This window comes from Ochlerotatus camptorhynchus, unplaced genomic scaffold (genome assembly GCF_037179485.1).
Source record: "Ochlerotatus camptorhynchus isolate MF236.1 unplaced genomic scaffold, CSIRO-AGI_Acam_v1.1 ptg000893l, whole genome shotgun sequence".
Taxonomy (NCBI): Eukaryota; Metazoa; Arthropoda; class Insecta; order Diptera; family Culicidae; genus Ochlerotatus; species Ochlerotatus camptorhynchus.
Window position 1 is genome coordinate 60,649 of NW_027041346.1, and position 20,049 is coordinate 80,697.

At 39.4% G+C, this 20,049-nt stretch overlaps 1 protein-coding gene across 1 annotated transcript; it reads right to left on the reverse strand.

Annotated features, from left to right (window-relative positions):
* Positions 1 to 10,255: 10,255 nt before the first annotated feature.
* Positions 10,256 to 11,419, reverse strand: LOC135715412 (uncharacterized protein K02A2.6-like). The gene has a single exon (XM_065238694.1). It carries the CDS (start codon positions 11,417 to 11,419, stop codon positions 10,256 to 10,258), a length of 1,164 nt encoding a protein of 387 aa, XP_065094766.1.
* Between the last annotated feature and the right edge of the window lie 8,630 nt (positions 11,420 to 20,049).

Below are 20,049 nucleotides of genomic sequence, written 5' to 3' on the forward strand. Positions count from 1 at the left end.
GTTCCAGAATAATGATAATTTTTCTTGGACTACGATCTAGAACAGTTATCTAGGTTCCAGAGATATGAACATTTGTTTATGTTCGAAGTTTTACAGAAGTTTCTATATTCGAGATCTTTAAAATTGCGTGTCTTAAAATTGACAAATTTGTCCTAGACTTTGAGCTTTTCTCTCTGCACCTTAATTTTTCTCAATTTCAAGATTTCCTAATTAATGACTATGTTCAATTGTTCACATCCCGAAATTCATTCATAACCAATTCGCGTTCGGAATCTAAATTCAACTTAAATGGTTGGTTTCCCAAAAATAGAGACAGAAATGAGTACTGAGCGAGGAAATGGAGGTTAGAAATTAACCTATTGAAAAATGCTGGTTTGTGAGTTTATAATATTTCTCAAAGTGGGTCGCATTCAACGACAGATCGGAACCACATCTTTTATTTCTTTCCGATCAATAAATGTCACTATTGGTCATTTTTATCTGTTTAAATCTCACTATTTGGTCACTTTTTTCGTTATGTTAGACACTACAGCCACTACTATTGCATAAAATACCCACTACCAGCCCCGCAAAGTAGACGTATTGTAAAGCAATTCTGCTGACAAAATTAAATCATTATCTTTAAAGGGTTAATTTTGAACGCCTTTTTTTGTTTAAGGCAGATTTTTTTTTAAATAACCGGGAAAATACCGGGAATTAAAAAATGGGATTTGAATGGACACCCTGGTTAGCGACGGGTGACGCTGCTAATCACTGGACCACGAAGCCCACACATGTTGTTGAAAGAAGGAATACTTATTTACGGAAAAATAGGACAACGCAAACATTCCAGAAATTCTATATGTACTGAAAAACTGGTTTATAAACCACTTGTTAGATATTGAAAAGTATTGCAGAGCTTAATCATTCCGAGCAATCGGGACACACCAGGGTCGCTGGAAGGATAACAGTAACATGTTTGCTAAGCAACAAAGAATGCCGGGCAACATGATATCAATAAATGTCCAAAAGCATGGCCGGAATACGTAATCAACGTTCCCTGACAGACGGAGCGGCTCGAAAACTTTGGTGACTAACCTGCTATTGCAATTTGGCGTATTTGGATTTTATTTTCATCTATAAATGACAAAGTTACAAGCGTTCAAAACCTAACACTATTTCATCACACATATTTATTGATTTGCACCCCAGTATAGTCGACAAAGACGTAGTTCTACGTCAAAAGATAGAACCAAAACATTCTAGTACATTTCTAGATAGAGCTGGACTTAGGGCCTAACAGCTTTTGTAAACAATGACTTCTATCGATGATTTCTAGAAATCCAATACTCGCCCACGCAAACCAAAATTCTCATAAGGTAGGAAAAGACATCCCCTATCCGATGGTTATGTTGGTCTGCGTGGGCGTGCCTTGAGTTCCTAGAAATCATCGATAGAAGGAATTGTTTACAAAAGCTGTTACGCCAGCTCTATCAAGATTTGGTGAAAATGCTAGAACCACAAACGAAGTGACAGACGACTAACTGGCGAAGAAATCCATTTAAATAATGTGGTTCACTGTAGCAGAATTTTCTTGGAAGCTTGTGGCATCATCCACCAGATGGGTTAGTTTTTTGTTTTGATTTGAACAAAGTTGATTTTGTGTACAATGATTCTTTGACAGTGTGCAAAGAGTGCGTATCATTTTATCATTTTTTAATGCATTTCAGTTTTGAGTAGAGTGAAAGAGATAGAACCAAAACATTCTAGTACATTTGGTGAAAATGCTAGTTCAATCTAGTAGTAGCACAAACGAAGTGACAGACGACTTACTGGCGAAGAAATCCATTTAAATAATGTGGTTCACTGTAATAGAATTTTCTTGGAAGCTTGTGCGATCATCCACCAGATGGGTTAGTTTTTTTGTTTTGATTTGAACAAAGCTGATTTTGTGTACAATGATTCTTTGACAGTGTGCAAAGAGTGCGTATCATTTTGTCATTTTTTTATGCATTTCAGTTTTGAGTAGAGTGAAAGAGATAAAACCAAAATATTCTAGTACATTTGATGAAAATGCTAGTTCAATCCAATAGTAGTGTTGCCATGTGGTACAATCCAGTAGTAGTGGTGTTGCCATGTGGTACACTGAAAAATTGCAATAGCAGGTTAGTCACCAAAGTTTTCGAGCCGCTCTGTCTGTCACTTCGTTTGTGGTAGTAGTGTTGCCATGTGGTACAATCCAGTAGTAGTGGTGTTTCCATGTGGTACACTGAAAAATTGCAATAGCAGGTTAGTCACCAAAGTTTTCGAGCCGCTCCGTCTGTCACTTCGTTTGTGGTATAACAGTCAAAAATGCATGACATACATCAATTTTGCGTGGTTCTACATCATACTGCGGTCGTGTATAGGACACAACCCTTTGATTTTTCACTCTACTTAAAACTGAAATGCATCAAAAATGACAAAATGTAACACTGTCAAAGATCATTGCACACAAAATCAACTATGTTCAAATCAAAACAAAAATACTAGCCCATCTGGTGGCTGATGGCTAAAGCTTCTAAGAAAATTCTATTACAGCGAACCACATTATTTTAATTGATTTCTTCGCCAGTTAGACGTCTGTCACTTCGTTTATGCTTAAAACATGTTATTGCCGTGAGAAAAAAATCAGGCCAGTGTTTATGAGTAACCTGTGTTTTTTTAGATTACATCCTTTATTGGCCAGTATTCATTTTTTAGATGCCTTCAAAAATGATAGATATTGTAGGTAATAATCGATTTTTAAGTAAATTTAATTAGATATAATTCAGTGGTTAAATTTCTTTTTTTTTTTGATACAAACGATGTTTGACTATTATGCCAAAAGGGTTGGTCATGCTATCGTGATTCTTTATTAATAAAAAATATACACCCAAATCAATGAACTTTACGATACATTTCAGGTGAAAAAACTGGATTCGTGCAGGTTGGTGACGATAAATGGTTATTTCCTAGTAAATATCAAGATTCAGCAAAGCATTTCTACAATTTTCCAGCGAGGCCTGACGATGTTTGGGTAAAAATATTGAGCTAGGATGCTAAATGTTCACAAACATGTATAATGTTTACCTTTGTTCAACAGGTTGCAACGTATCCACGTTCCGGGACAACGTGGACGCAGGAAATGGTTTGGTTAATATGCAATAATCTGGATTTCCAAGCCGCACGCCGTGAGAAATTAACTAAGCGGTTTCCTTTCTTTGAGTATGTTGTAATTTAATATTGGATGTGAATGCAGTAATGTGACGACTTCATATATATTTTAATTCCTTAATTTTAAATGAAACTGTGAGCTATACGTTTTACGTCACCCTCACTGCAGTGCAGTCTGTTGCATGAAACAACGTGAGAATGAAAGAAGAGAAGACATTTACATATTCAATTCTATTGGCGTTGACGGCACCGTCGAAAAATTTGCTCTTCCAGCAAATATAGACAGTTTCCTATGGGAATTTTCGGTGGAGTGAAAGGATAGTACAAAGTCCGCCATGTTTCACGCACAGTCTGACGTTTGCTTATGGATTTTCTCATAAGAGTAAAGAGCTACAGAGTCGCCGTCAACGCCAATTTGTTATGGTCGTTAAGCAGCATCTCTCAGAATTGAGGCGTTTTGTGTATGTGATTGCGGGTCTCTTAGTTATGGGGTGTTTACACTTCTGCTGGTGCCCATAGAGCGTTTAATCGGCGCACACTACTGCACTATTTAAATCGAACGAGTACGAGCAAGAGGGAAATAGATTAGTGGGAAAACAAACCGTCCATTCATTTATGTGTGCTAGATAGAGAAAGACGATTAAACGTCAAAAAGGTCTATAGAGAGCTGCACCGTCGGTTTAACCTCACATTTTTTACATCTGGCAGTGGTTTGTTTACATAGACATAGAAAAAATTTAAAAAAATTTTAAATTTTTCTTTTTTAGATTTTTTGGAGTGGAATATTTTTCAAAGGAACATAGTCGGATATCATATGTTTTAGTTTTTTTTATATTTAAAACCTAAAATCCACTTGAATAGCCTAAAAAGCATAGGTAAACAAACCACCACTGGATGTCAAACTGATGAATGCGGGTTCATCGCGTTCATTCGTGACGTCAGCGTGCAGCATCCTATAGACGAGTGCACGGATGGATTTGAGTTCACTCACTCGACAAAAAGTGACACAACAGCGGGGCCCTGTTTACTAAAAATGAACACATGAATAATGCTCGCATAACATTTGAAAATGGATTATCAATTTTTCTAAGCAACTTGCAAGGTCCTTTTGACGAGAACCGAAGTATGCTTACGTAAACCAAGAGCACTATCGGCACAAACGAAGTGACAGATGGAGCGGCTCGAAAACTTTGGTGACTAACCTGCTATTGCATTTTTTCAGTGTACCACATGGCAACACCACTACTACTGGATTGTACCACATGGCAACACTACTACCAACAATCAATACGAAACTAACGATTTTAAATTGGCTCACTACTTGACTAGCCTATTGGTCCCAAGCAAACGATTAACGTACCCTATTCTAGTCGAAATTATAGTACTACGCAATGTTTGTTTTGATTCGCTATGAAAGTTTGACAGATAAAATGAGGGGTTATTGGTTTTTCCTATGTTTCGAGGGGTGAATCATTAGCTTGGGACCGAAGAGAGTACCAGAGCTGAGCCAAAAAGTTGAGCACGTTATTTTGGGACCTTCTAGTCTTAGAGTTACCTCTATGCTACTACCACAAACGAAGTGACAGACGACTAACTGGCGAAAAAATCCATTTAAATAATGTGGTTCACTGTAGCAGAATTTTCTTGGAAGCTTGTGCCATTATCCACCAGATGGGTTAGTTTTTTTGTTTTGATTTGAACAAAGTTGATTTCGTGTACAATGATTCTTTGACAGTGTGCAAAGAGTGCGTATCATTTTGTCATTTTTTTATGCATTTCGGTTTTGAGTACAGTGAAAGAGATAGAACCAAAACATTCTAGTACATTTGGTGAAAATGCTAGTTCAATCTAGTAGTAGTGTCAACAATCAATACGAAACTAACGATTTTAAATTGACTCACCACTTTAGTAGCCTATTGGTCCCAAGCAAACGATTAACGTACCCTATTCTAGTTGAAACTCTATTACTACACTATGTTTGTTTTGATTCGCTTTGAAAGTTTGACAGATAACATCAGGGGTGTGTGGATTCATGCAGAACATGCAGGGGTGAGTGAAATAGCTTGGGACTGCTTGGGACCGTTGTTCTGGTACTGAGTGAGCCAAAAATAATAATGATTTTCTTCGGGACCCAGTGGTCTTAGAGTTACCTCTATGGTAGTGTTGCCATGTGGTACAATCCAGTAGTAGTGGTGTTGCCATGTGGTACACTGAAAAAATGCAATAGCAGGTTAGTCACCAAAGTTTTCGCTCCGTCTGTCACTTCGTTTGTGCTACTACTAGATTGAACTAGCATTTTCACCAAATGTACTAGAATGTTTTGGTTCTATCTCTTTCACTCTACTCAAAATGAAATGCATAAAAAAATGACAAAATGATACGCACTCTTTGCACACTGTCAAAGAACCACTTTACACAAAATCAACTTTGTTCAAATCAAAACAAAAAAACTAACCCATCTGGTGGATGATGGCACAAGCTTCCAAGAAAATTCTATTACAGTGAACCACATTATTTAAATGGATTTCTTCGCCAGTTAGTCGTCTGTCACTTCGTTTGTGCTATCGGGAAGGGGAGAATTTCTCCTACCCGATGGTGTTGTTAATTTGCGTGGGCGTATTCGGTTCGCGCGAAAAGGGCTTAACAAATTTTGTGTACAAAAGTTGATTGGCCCGTTTCAAATATTACGCAAGTATTATTCATGTGTTAATTTTTAGTAAACAGGGCCCCGCTGTTGTGTCACTTTTTGTCGAGCGAGTGAACTAAAATCCATCCGTGCACTCGTCTATTGGCAAATCAAAGTTGGCACTCGTGGAGAATAGAAGAACTATGAGAGTGATGATTGTTTCAAAATTTTCCACGGAGAGGTATACGAGTGCAATCTTAAAATGCTTTTATTTTGAAAATGGAACGTTGAATTTAAATCTAGTTGTTGCTACAGTTGTAGAAAAGCTGAAATCTATGCATACACCTAAAAATCTGAAAAGAAATTAATTTTTCTATATTATATATCTACTGAGTAGTCCTTAAGTTTTCTACTAACGTAGCATCAACCAAATTTAAATAAAATGCTCAATTTGCAAAATAACGGCATTTTAAGATTGAACTCGTATACCTCACCGTGTAAAATTTTGAAACCATCATCACTTTCATAGTTCATCTATTCTCCACGAGTGCCAACTTTGATTTGCCAATAGAGGTAACTCTAAGACCAGGAGGTCTCAAAGAAACGCCCCCATAAATGCGAATCATTGCTTGACCTTACCAGAAATGGTTAAAATTGTTTATGATACCTGCTAAACTTTAACTAATTTTTTTATGGAACTCTACATGAACGTTTGTGAGATAAAGTTTTAACCTTATGTATTATGTTTTTTTTAAATGAACCTTACAAATAATGAGTTGTTAATAACCATTACCATTCAAAATAGTTCCTTTTTACTTATGGTTTCAGAATTTTAATGGTAATGGTAGTCAGTAAGGTGCATGGATGGTTTTGTAACATCTATCAACTTTACGTGGAATATATCGCGAATAGGTTGCCTGTAAATGTATGATTACCAATTCAAGATATATTCCACGTAAAGTTGACCAACAATACAAAACCATGAAGGACCTTACTGACTACCATAACCATTACCATTAAATTATTGAACCATAAGTAAAAAAGTTCTAATATAGTTTTCTTTCCGAAAATGTGTGGAGAAAACATCTATTTTGAATGGTAATGGTTCTTAACAAACCATTATTTGTAAGGTTCCATAACTATTTCAGTTAAAGTTTAGCAGGGATTATAAACAAGTTTTAACCATAGAGTTACTCTAAAACCACCCCGTTGCGGAAAGAGAGAGATTTTTCAACGACACGATCGCATATTACCTTCGGCACAACACGCAACACGTCGACCTCGCTGGCGATTTTAATTGCGTGCTTCGCCCGAGCATAGAAATGGACTAGCCTAAGGCTAAAAATCTCTTTTATAAAGACAAAAAAAATCGCCCGAGCGGCTCCACGAGCCCGACGAGCTCGAGGCGACCGTACGGCAGCTGCAGCTGCTGTGGCTGAAGTTATATCCCCGCACCCACATACGTTATGCACAATGCAGCATCCAGGCTCGATCGCATGTATGTAAGCTATGGGCTTTGCGAGCATCTGCGAAGTGCTGCCACACACGTATGTTCGTTCACAAACCACAAAGCTCTTACAGCGCGAATTTGCCTTCCCCACCTTGGTCGTGAACAAGGACGTGGATTCTGGTCCCTCCGTTCTCATCTTTTAACTGCCGAAAACATCGACGATTTCCAAGTCCGGTGGCAGTTTATGACCCGCCAACGGAGGAATTTCCCCAACTGGATGTCATGGTGGATCTCATACGCAAAGCCAAAAATTAAATCGTTTTTCCGCTGGAAGTCAAGCGAAGCATTCAGCATCTTTAACGCTGAATACCAACGCGCAATTAAGGCTCGCGTATGATGGCTACTACCAAAATTCAGACATGTTGACGACTATCAACCGCGTGAAAGCGAAAATGCTCCTGCTGCAGCGACGCTTCGCACAAAATTTCATTCGGATCAATGAAACATTCGTAGCTGGAGAGAGCATATCCACCTTCCAGTTGGGTGATAGACGACGTAAAAAAACAATCATCACAGAGCTGCAGAACGAGCGAGGAGAGCAAATTCAAGGCTCCCTATACATCGAGCAGCACATGCTCTGATACTTCAAGGACTTGTATGTGGCGGAGGGGACCATACAAGTTGGGGAGGAGATGTTTGAAACCGAGAGAGCAGTACCCGAGAACGACGAAGCTAACGCTGCTCTTGTGGCAGATATCAGCATCCGATGGATTGACCTGGTTGCAGCAGTTTGGATGTAATTTTCAACAACTTTTTTTCTGTGTAGTAGTAGAATTTCTTCAGCAAAAAGCAAATAGATCGGCGCATCGTTCAGCAGCTCGGTGACCCCATTTTGTTCAAGAGTGTATGGGCACGTTTTTAGATGTCGCACCCTGTTTTGAATCATACTTGCCTTGAATCTTAAATTGACATACTCATGGCCGTTGTCGCTGCGTAGGATTTTCAGCTTCCGCCTGTCAGGCGCTCCACCATAGACTTCTCTGACGTTTGTGGATTGCACAAATATTAGTGCAGAACTTTGGGTAAATTCAAAGGTTTCTTCCACTAACACTTACAATTTACCCAAAGTTCTGCACTGATACTTGTGCAATTGTGCATATGTCATCTCGTCATATGCTTCAAATGCTTAGTGTTTCGTCTCCAGCGTGTAAATTGCCAATAAAACTCATAAAATATCTGCTGCAACATATCGAGGAAACCTCAAAAAGTCCGCACAAATCTGTGTGCACCAACTCCTACTTATCTTCGGCCCAGCTCTCGCTGCATGGGAACGATTCACGTGAGTGCTTCGATTAGATACACGAAACGCATTCCAAATCACCGGTGCTCATGAATTAGATTCCATCCACCAACTGATGGAACTTCAATCCATGCTTGTTTAATCCAAATACTATCATTAATCATCCTCCATTAATCACAATAGATCGAAATTACACGCACACTGGGATCTACTGAATCCTAATATGATGATAAAATGATAAGTGGAATAATTTATGTACTTGTATTAGTGAACAAGTTTACCCTATTTTAGTTTTGCTCCAGTTGCTTCACGCCATGTTGATTTGAAAATCTAGAGTGTAAAACAAAAGTGTTTTACTTAATTCAATTATGTACAAATTGTTGTCTTCAATAAATTATGTTGTCTTCAGTATGAAGTGACTCCCGGGAAGATCAACCAAGGCTGGTGAATAAATGTACAAGGTAAAAAGCTATTCTATCATAAGCTTACATTTTTCTTACGCAAAATTGATCCTTTGCAGTTACTGTGAATTTCTTTACCGGAAGACCTCATCGGTGGCAGCTACTGCTGCTGGATGGCAACCGTGAGATATTCGGCACCCGTTTGGCGCTGTTCGGCGACTTCTTGGGACCTTACTCGTTTTTTTTTGTGGTGGCCGTTTCAAGTTGAGTAAATAGTACTGAAAGTGCTTGCAGCTGATTGACGAGTGGCATGATGTGGTGGATTACGCAGTTGCGGCCGTGACCCGGTAATACCGGTGTGAAACCACTAGCGATGGTCCGTTAAGATCGGCACGGACCGAGTATACTTATGTTATGTTATGTTTTATACATCGTGTTCTGTGCACAATAGTGCCATTTGATATGTTATATGAAAATGAATTGCTATTGGTTGTTACGTTTAATGTAAAGCGGTAGTTTTTTTACTTTTGTTTTGTTTTATTGAAGGTGGATTTTTCTTAAGAATAAATTAGTTTTTACACAAAACTGAATCGTTAGCCTAAGGCTGAATTCGATCTCACATTTACTGTCAACATGGTACCACTATACTAGCAGTTCACTTAAATAATGGTATCATGCTGTCAGTAGTTGTAAGATTAAGGTCAGTCATAATCCCTGATCCAAGAAAAAGGAATAAATACGAACTATATGGAATATAGTAAGTGCTTATCGAATTTAATCGTTTGAATATAACACGAAAATACACCATAATGTTAAATTACCTAAATGAACTATTAACACAGTATAACGTTTACTTTCCTTTTTAAAACCAAATTTAATAATCCAAATATTCCAGAATGTTATGACATATAGTTTTATGATTTTAAAATTGATTATACAAGAGCTATATGTCTTGTATTACACCTGAAATTTTGTTCTGAAATATCAACCTTATTGAATGGTAATTATACTTAACCGCCTTTATCCCATATAGTTGTTTTGCATAATACAATATATGGTATCCTAAGGACAATTTATGGTATTGTTGCTTATCATTTTTATACACGCTGACTAGAATCGTACATATTGTAGTGTTATATTCGGATACACAATGAAACACATGTTCACGAATCGAGGACTACTTTATTAATCCATTCTTCCTTCCACATTTTATTCTGCTCTACTCGACCCAGTGTTCCCAGATACAACATAACATCTTCTCCCATTCTCAAACAAAATGTAAAGCCCTCCAATCAATTATTAAATTACATCTCATAATCTTTATACTTTACCGGAACCTTTGATTGACGTCTGGGTCGGACTGTACTACCCGTCAGCTCTGTTGAACGAGTTAGAATGTTCTCCGTATCCTCCTCGCCTGCTTCAGCAGATTCTGGTAAATGGTTCTTTCGTATAGAGGTGCATGTGGTTGCTGATGATACTCGGCCATACTTGCTGGAATTTGACGAGCTGGATCCTTGCTGTATATCCACCGAACCCTTGACCGAACCACTCTGGTCGATCGAGTCTTGCGGAATCCTTTTGAGGTGTGAAGAATTTCGCCGATAAATCTCACCTTTTTCTGTTTGGACTATTACGTTGCTTCCATTTCTGTCGATTACCACAGCTGGTTCAGGATGAAAGTTTGGAGCAAGCTTGTTCATTCTGTGTTGCTGCTTCATTAACACCTGGTCTCCAATTCCGATATTCGATTCTTGTGCATTCACTCTTTTGTCACGATACAATTTGGCTTGATACTTATGCATCAGGTCCCGATCTTTAATCTCGTCTTCTAATATCGGGTCTTCACTTATTTGTGGGAATTTATCTCTGAACCTTCTCCCAAACATCAACTCCGCTGGTGATACACCGGTCACGGAATGAGGTGTGACCGTGTACATATATAGGTATTCTTGCAGACATCGCTCCAGCGTTTCTCCTTTCATCTGTCCGATTTTCAAAACCTTCAAAATCGAGCGGTTCTGCCGCTCTACTTCACCATTTGCAGCCGGCCAGTACGGTGTAGTGTGGGCAAGCTTGATCCCGTTATCGACGCAAAAATCCTTAAACTCCTGACTGCAGAAATTGGCTGCGTTGTCCGTAGTCAGTACATCGGGTAGTCCGAGTCGAGTGAATATACGCTCCAAACGCTGTATAACGGCTGCGGAAGTCGTAGTGGACATTATTTCCACCACACAATATCGGCTGTAGTAATCTACCAGTACGAATAGGAATCTTCCACTCGGAAGTGGTCCAAGAAAATCTGCACTCAGGTGGCTCCATGGCTTCGAAGGCATTGCTCGAATCTGCAGTGGTTCCGGATTAGAACCCGTTCCAACGGCTAGGCATTCGATACACTTCTTACATCTCTGCTCCACATCCTTGTCTATTCCCGGCCACCATACGGATGCTCGCAGTCGCCGCTTCATTTTATTGCTGCCTGGGTGACCACTATGAGCAAGATCCAAAATCCTTCCACGGAGACTCTCAGGAACTACTATTTTGTTTAGTCGCAAAATAACTTGATTCACACAGCACAGCTCATTTTGGAACGGCAAGTACTGCTTTAGTTCACAACTCCATTTTCCAGCGTTGATTGCATCGCGAACTTTCCGGAACTCGGCATCATTTTCTGAGTGTTGGATAACTTCTGTCATTGACATCGTGGATGGTAAGGCACTTTCGATCGTGGCACATAGATCACTTTCACAGTCACGGTCATTACTACGACAGCCATCGTCTTGAGCTAATCCCAGCAGCATACATCAACTTAAAACTATATCCCTGTAGTTGCAGAACCCATCTTTGCTGTCGTGCATTAGGAGCTGAATCGGTGGCGAATATTCTCACCAGCGGCTTATGATCGGTGATCACGGTGAAATATTTTCCTCTCAAGTACATTTCGAAACGTCCGATTCCCCAGTAGATCGCCATCGCTTCTTTGTCTAGCACCGAATACTTCTGCTCCGTTCTTGACAAACTCTTACTAGCATAACTGATCACTCGTCGTTTGTCATTGTCGCTTTGCAGTAACACCGCCCCAAGACCTGTCGCACTTGCATCAACAACTAATGTGGTATCGCTGTCCGCATTGTAGAATCCAAGATGCCGCGGGTTGGACAGAGCATCCTTAATCTCGACGAATGATTTGTTTGCTTCCTTAGTCCATTGGAAGTGAACTCCTTTTCGTATTATTGCACGCAGTGGTGCACTGATAGTGGATAGATGAGGGATGAATTTTCCCACATAGTTAGCGAGCCCTAAAAAGCTACGCACCTCTTCTGCTGTTTCTGGACGCCTGAACGATTTTACTGCACTAATTTTCTGCTCCGTTGGCAAGATACCATCCTCAGAAAGCTTGTGTCCTAGAAACGTCACTCTCTTTTGTCCCCACTGACACTTTCCTTCGTTCACGGTTAATCCATGATCTCTTAGTCGCTTTCTTACCGCAGCTACTCTTCGGTCATGCTCAGTTTTCGTACGCCCAGAAACTAAAATGTCGTCGATGAAATGCACAACTCCTTCCAAGCCCATAAGGATCTTTTCAAGCTCTCGCTGGAAAATCTCAGCCGCGCAATTCATTCCAAACATTAATCTTTTGAAACGAAAGTACCCCTTAGAGGTGACGAATGTTGTGATTTCTCGCGACTCATGGGTGAGTTCCAGCTGGTGAAAAGCTTGGTTCAAATCGATCTTGGAGAAATATTTACATCCGTTCAAATATGGCATCAATTCCTCGAAAGTAGGCAAGGGGTGTCGTTGTGGAATGATCGCTGTATTTGCCTTGCGCATATCCACGCATAAACGCACCCGACGCCCTCCGTCTTTGGGTGTGACAACCAAAGGAGAAGCCCAAGTGATCTTACCTGTAGCTGGTTCAATGATGCCTTGTTCGAGGAGCTTTTGGATTTCCCCGTCAACAGTCTTCTGCAACGGTATTGGTAGTCGTCGACACGGCTGTTGTACCGGGTAGACATTCCGGTCAATGTTGATTGTCACTAACAAATCCTTTGCCTTTCCAATATTCGCAACTTTGTCTTCCATAACTTGCAACACTTCACAATTAATTTTCAGCACACCAAGATCCACCGATGATGTCTTTCCCAGCAGGCTAGTGCCTTGCCTCTTGATCACGAAAATCTCACTGTGCACCGTCAACGATCCGTGGCTTATATCGGCTTTGAACATACCCTTTACTTGTAGTTTGTGATTTCCGTACGCTACTAATTTCTTCCGCGTTTAGTTAGTCTCAAAGCTCACTTTACATCCGTTCTACTTCAACAGTTTCCAGGTATCTTCGGCAATCAAGTTCACCGCTGCCCCAGAATCTATCGTCCACTGCAGTGGAACACCACCGACTAAGCACTTCACTTTCGTGTTATATTTGTCGTTGCATTTAGAGCCACACTTTTTCTTCTCGCACGCCGTGGTCGAAAATATGTGGTAAATATCGCTTTCTTCGCTTTCACTTTTGCTTCCTTCTTCTTCACCAACCGATTGTGCCCCCTCTTCCTCAGAATCTTCCACTTGACGTACTTTTTTCTTCTTCTGTTCTACCGGCTTCTTCGTTTTACACAACTTCTTGAAATGGCCTATCAGCCCGCACTTATCACATGTCTTCTTTCGGGCTGGACACCTTTTGTCATTCGCGTAATGTCCCGTAGACCCGCAACGAAAACAACGATTAGTAGCACTTCTCACTTTGTTCACACTTACAGAGTCTTCTCCAACTGCCTCTTGTTGGTTTGAGTCAATCGTTTCAAGCACTCTTCCTTCTTCGATAATTTTATCTAAATCGACAAGTCGCTTTTTCAAGATTGCTTCTCGTAGTCCACTAGAGGAACTTCCATCAAAAATTTGTTCGGTAATTCGCATATCCAACGCGTCACCATAATCGCACAAATTTGCTTGATGTCTCAATCGCCTCGCGAATGCAGTAACACTTTCACTATTCTTTTGGGCCATTTTCCTGAACATTGCCCTCTCGTACGGAATACAAACAATCGGTTCGAAATGATGGTCCAACAGCGCAACGGCTTGTTTATAAACATCACTTCCCTCTGGAGGCGCAATGCCGTGATTTGGGTCATCATAGTACACTTCTTGGACCTCGAGACCCGCCAGGTGCAAAAGTAGAGCTTTTTTCTTTGCTGCAGTTGCCGTAGGATTGCACTCCAAATAAAGTTCGAACGAGCGCTTCCATGCCTTCCATCTTCTTCCTACCGACGACACTTCCCCGATCACAAAATGTGCAATATTTTGATTCATTTCGCTCACTACCAGCACTATTTATATGTGTGCGTGAGATCCACCATTACTTTCGCCTCTACCACGAACAAAGCACTCACGACGCCACCGCGATTTTTCTTAATTTTCCACTTTTTCGCTTACCGGGCTACTCCCATTCAACCGGATTTTCGCGAAGATAACCACGAATACTTAATTCCATTCGATTTCGACACTTTTTCCAACATCCTTGTCGCCAAAATGTAGTGTTATATTCGGATACACAATGAAACACATGTTCACGAATCGAGGACTACTTTATTAATCCATTCTTCCTTCCACATTTTATTCTGCTCTACTCGACCCAGTGTTCCCAGATACAACATAACACATATATACTTATTTATGGTACATAATGATACTGTGAATCATCCCTTTATTGTTTACGATTATGCGGGGAGTAACTCCGTTCACTTGTTATGATTGAGTCGGTACAATCTTCTTTCTCGATGCAAAAATTTCTCTATCTTGACATCCTTCCTTCGTGAATAGCACTTCGAATCCATTGGTACAAATTTTACTTACGGATAGCAGATTGGCCGCCAATTCTGGTGCCTCCAGAACATCCTGTACAGAAACGGCACCTTCAACGCACTTCAAGTTGAGCGTTCCTTTCTCTTTCGAACGCATGCTTCCGTTGAAACGCCGTATCTTACCACTGTAAAACGCTCCCTCATCACTGCTGCTTTTCCCCCTGCTTTGGCTTGACGTCCTGCAATATCTTGGACTTAGCTACATCTGCTGATTAAGCTTAACCGTACACTCAAAATAATTGTCACGTCAAAGCTACGTGAAAAAGCACGTAGATCTAAAAAAGTATTAATGGCTGTGAGGCTACCTGATACAAGTAGAATTTAGTTGTTAGCATCTGATTTTTATCTGAAACACATTTCACATCCACCTTGTTAACCGATAACACTTACGTGAAAATCACGTACGTTGGGAACATCATCCTGCCGATACTGACAGTTCTATTTTCACGTACTTTCGACGTGTTTCACACGTATGAAAAAATAATCAACATGGTCACCGTACAAAACGCACTGCAAGACCTTGTCCAGAATAAGCAACTCAAGCATAAAGTCAAACTACACTCAGAAAATATTCAAATCTAAATAGTATAAAAGCTACGCTAAATCGCAACTCTCCTGACCGACGCATAGCTCGGTATAAAGGGAGAAAATACATACTTAGAGCAACCGTACCAATGAGTAAATAAGGCACATTTACCAACCTCTACCATAACGCTACTTGCGTACCGGGGTTGCTATTCAGGTGGGGGAAATAGCAATCCGCACCTTGGGAAGTAGTGAGTTCATACATTTAGCAACCCGGTAGCAACGCATCAGACGGTTGCTATTTTGAATAAACGTTAAAAGTTTGTTTTGCCGGTGTGGAAAACGGTAACTTAAATTATGATTCTGATAGCAACGACCGGTGTGGAGAGGTGTGATCAAGTCAAAATGGAAACGCTGTGCGTCAGTAAAATAGTGCCGCAAATGGCAACGACTGGTACGGTTGCTCTTAGTATAAAAGTTGTTTATACGACGCGAGTATAAATCCATGTTATGTCCACTTTGTATAGTTTGACTTTATGCTTGAGTTGCTTATTCTGGACATATCGGAAGGGTGATAATAATTGTTTATTTTCTTTCACAGCAACTGCAAAGCAACTAATTATTATAATTTCGAGAAAATTACAATATAATAATTGGTTACAGCGTAGCGAGTTTCAATCGATGTTCTGCAGAAGGAAGTCGTTGTATCACGGCAGGATCTTCCATTTAGCTACTGCAAACAAGAGTTTTCTTAGTGCGGCCTTTCGTGTTGACGTAGGTGCATTGTCTTTTGGTATAGGTATCTTCCGGCAGGATGGCGTGGGCCAGTTGCAATCCAACATCACCGTGGTGTCCAATCTGTGGAAAATAGTTCCTTCTTGATGACACTAGTGTAGTGCACTAAGATTCCGATCCTAAACGCTTCGGCATTGGCCAATCCTCCAGTAACTGATCCACCTTGTCCTTGGGGCCGATTCGTATTCGACTGTTTCCAGTTTACCACTTGGGTTGCGCAGCATGTTGGCAATGCAACGCTGGTGTTCAACCCACAAGTGATTTAACTTCCGCTTACTACCCAACCGTTGGATGCTGGTGTATTAACATTGTAAGCAGAATCACCGAATGAATCACTTTTTTCTGCGTAAATCGCAAACAATAACCACGAATTAAAAGGAACACACTTAGAAAATAGTACCGAACTCGGTTCAATTTCAACCGAGTTTTTATCTGCTGAACGCTCGGTAGTCTGTTCGGTTCAAAAAGAAACAACCGAGTGTTCGTTAAAGTTTCTTTTCCCACAACCTGTCAAACTAACCGAAAAAACTCGGTTGACAAAAAGTCAATTCAAGCAGGAATAACCGAACATCGGTTTACCCAAGTATTACCGAACTCTGTCAAACAAACCGACTCACCGGTTGCAATCACGGAATTCGGTTCTTTTTGACAGCGCTCAAATCCAAAAACTTACGATGTTTCAAATCAGAAATAAAACTAGTTTTTTTTTTAATGAGATGCATGATTTATATTATATTTGTCAGATGTTGTTTTAATGCATAAATATGCTTTGTATGTACTAACTATTGACAACAAACTTGAGACGAACCGGAAAATTATGGCTCACCTGTGCGGGAGGAAAGAGAGGGTTAACCCCCTTGAGGGAAACAAAAAACTTCTCACACGTCATGATAATGCCTCCTACATGGAATTCAATCAAACATGCAGTTCCTCCAGAAGTTTTTCCATTTTCAAATCAATTCACCGTGTGACACTAACAAAAAAACACGTCTTGCGAAAAAAAACACAACGCGCACCCGCGAGAAAAAATGGCTGACGATATTTGGTTTAGCTGAAAACCGAGTTTCGGTAAAAATTTCCGTCGTGAAGTTGAACCGAAGTTGTGAGTTTGACGTTTGAGAAAGTTTAGCGAATATTCGGTTCAGTTTACCGAGTTTTTTCGGTTTTCAAGTACCGAACTGGTAAATATCGCTACTTTACCGTACTTTTCGGTTCAGTCTTCATTCCTATCTGTCAAATTTAACCGAAATTTGGGTTTGACTCGGAAAATACGCCTAAAAACATATTTTTACACGAATTCTTCGGTTCGTTGTTGGTAACCGATGTAGTTCGGTAGAAAATTAAACCGACTTCGGTATTATTTTCTAAGTGTGAATACTTTAGTTGATGGAATTAACTGCGGGTGACCGAGGGGGTTATGATGTTTTTCAACATATAAACATCCAAATTCTAAATTAACGGTATACACTGAACGAATCCCAGCCTAATATTTGGACTTAGTATAATTTTAAAGAAAATTTTAATCGGATCAATGTATAATCAGTGCTTAACCATAAAATGATTAAATTTTAATCTACCTTCGTTTAGTAATATTTTTGAGTGTATACAAAGTGGACATAACATGGATTTATACTCGCGTCTATAAACAACTTTTATACTAAAACGCTGTCCAGACTGGAGAGTTATAACATGTTATAACGGTTGTCAAATAATTGCAACACAGAAACCACCATCAAGAAAGCGCTATAACATGTTATAACTCTGTAGTCTGAACGTACTATAAGGCTCTGAACCATTTGGTGGATTATTTTAACTTTTGGTTAAAAATTGACAGATGGAAAGTTATCGATTAACCCTGCTATCCGAGCGTGGTTACTTCTGACAGACAAGAAGTTAAATTTTGACAACCTTGGCTAAGTTCTTCTCGAAAACCGGTCGATCGACAGCACAGGGATTTTCGAACATGGAAAATAACTTTCGAAATGTCACTTTTAACCACGAGTTAAATTTAACTCGGCAAATGGTTCACAGCCTAAGTACCTATGTATTTTCTCCCATTATACCGAGCTATGCGTCGGTCAGGAGAGTTGCGATTTAGCGTAGCTTTTATACTATTTAGATTTGGATATTTTCTGAGTGTATAATTAAAAGTTTGCGTTGGTTCTTTTTGGTAGAAAGTCTTTAGCATTCAAAACAAAAGTCAGTCAACTTTCAATTCAAAAGTAACTCGTTTTTTACTTTTAAAAGTATAAACTTTTAAATCGAATTGTAGAACTGTCAATATAAAAACCAATGTTTTTTAAATAGACTCACGAAAGGTCTTAATTTAAAAGAAGGGCATTTTTATCGCAACGATGTATGTTTTCATCTCAAATATGAATTATTTTTAATTTGACTGCTATATGCTTTGAAAAAAAAAATAACAATAGAAATATTTTATTTAAAATATTTTCGCTTATTTATATATTTCGATATTTTTGATGATGACTGAAAGGGCACTGCATTGTGGAATCATGGGAAGCATTTTACGCAAATGATACAGTTGGTGATGGTGATGGTGGGAGTAGCCTTCCTTTCCGGCAAGACTGCTCAAAACACTGAAGAAACTGCTGCTGCTCATGTTAGCTGCTGGTTTCGTTTTTTTTCACATGTCCAATTTGGCGGGAAACGGTGGTCCAGTACTGTCAAAAAATTTGCAATGAAGAGGTTTTTGACAGTTTTTCGACTTTTATTCTAAAAAAATACACTTTTAAAATTACAATTTGAAAGTGAAAGAAACACTTTTAAACCAAAAAAATGTTTTATTTTGAAAATGTTCATAGTTAAAACTACAAAATTTGGGAAACTTTTAATTTGATCATGCATTATTTTTATACCAACAATTTTTGTTCTTTGTGTGCACCAATGCTACATTGGTGCTCAGCACGGAAAACAAGATCGACGGAAAAAAACAAACCATGACTGTGTCCGTTTTCGACGTCTATTTGTTGCAAACAACAATAACAAAAACAGTATATTTTTCCAGTATATAAAACGCTCTTGTTTTGGAGCGTAGGAAAAAAATCGTGCACAGTCACTTTACTGATAAATTCAACTAATCCCATTTTGCTTGAAATTTAATCAATTTGACATTAAACTCGGTTTAATCATATCGAATGATTAAAAATTAATCCTCTCTTTCTAAAAATTAAGCATCTGATATTAATACCTTTGAGTGTTGGAAAACCCATCGTGGTCCGCATCCAAACTGACTAAAGTGTTTAATTTTCCTAGAAACACCGTATGGGGCGTGCTCAAAACGTACAGGGAATCCTTGACGACGAATCGGAAGCCTCAAAGTAAACGCCGTAATGGATCCAACAATCAATACAAAACTATCGATTATAAATTGGCTCACGACTTGACTTGCCTATTCTGCCGATACTCGCATAATTGTCCCATCTTTGCTTGATTTCCTATTCATATGGGACAGTTATGTTTTTATGGGCAGTATCGGTCCCAAGCAAATCGATTAACGTACCACAAACGAAGTGACAGACGATTAACTGGCGAAAAAATCCATTTAAATAATGTGGTTCACTGTAGCAGAATTTTCTTGGAAGCTTGTGCCATTATCCACCAGATGGGTTAGTTTTTTTTGTTTTGATTTGAACAAAGTTGATTTCGTGTACAATGATTCTTTGACAGTGTGCAAAGAGTGCGTATCATTTTGTCATTTTTTTTATGGATTTCGGTTTTGAGTAGAGTGAAAGAGATAGAACCAAAACATTCTAGTACATTTGGTGAAAATGCTAGTTCAATCTAGAAGTAGTGTTGCCATGTGGTACAATCCAGTAGTAGTGGTGTTGCCATGTGGTACACTGAAAAAATGGAATAGCAGGTTAGTCACCAAAGTTTTCGAGCCGCTCCGTCTGTCACTT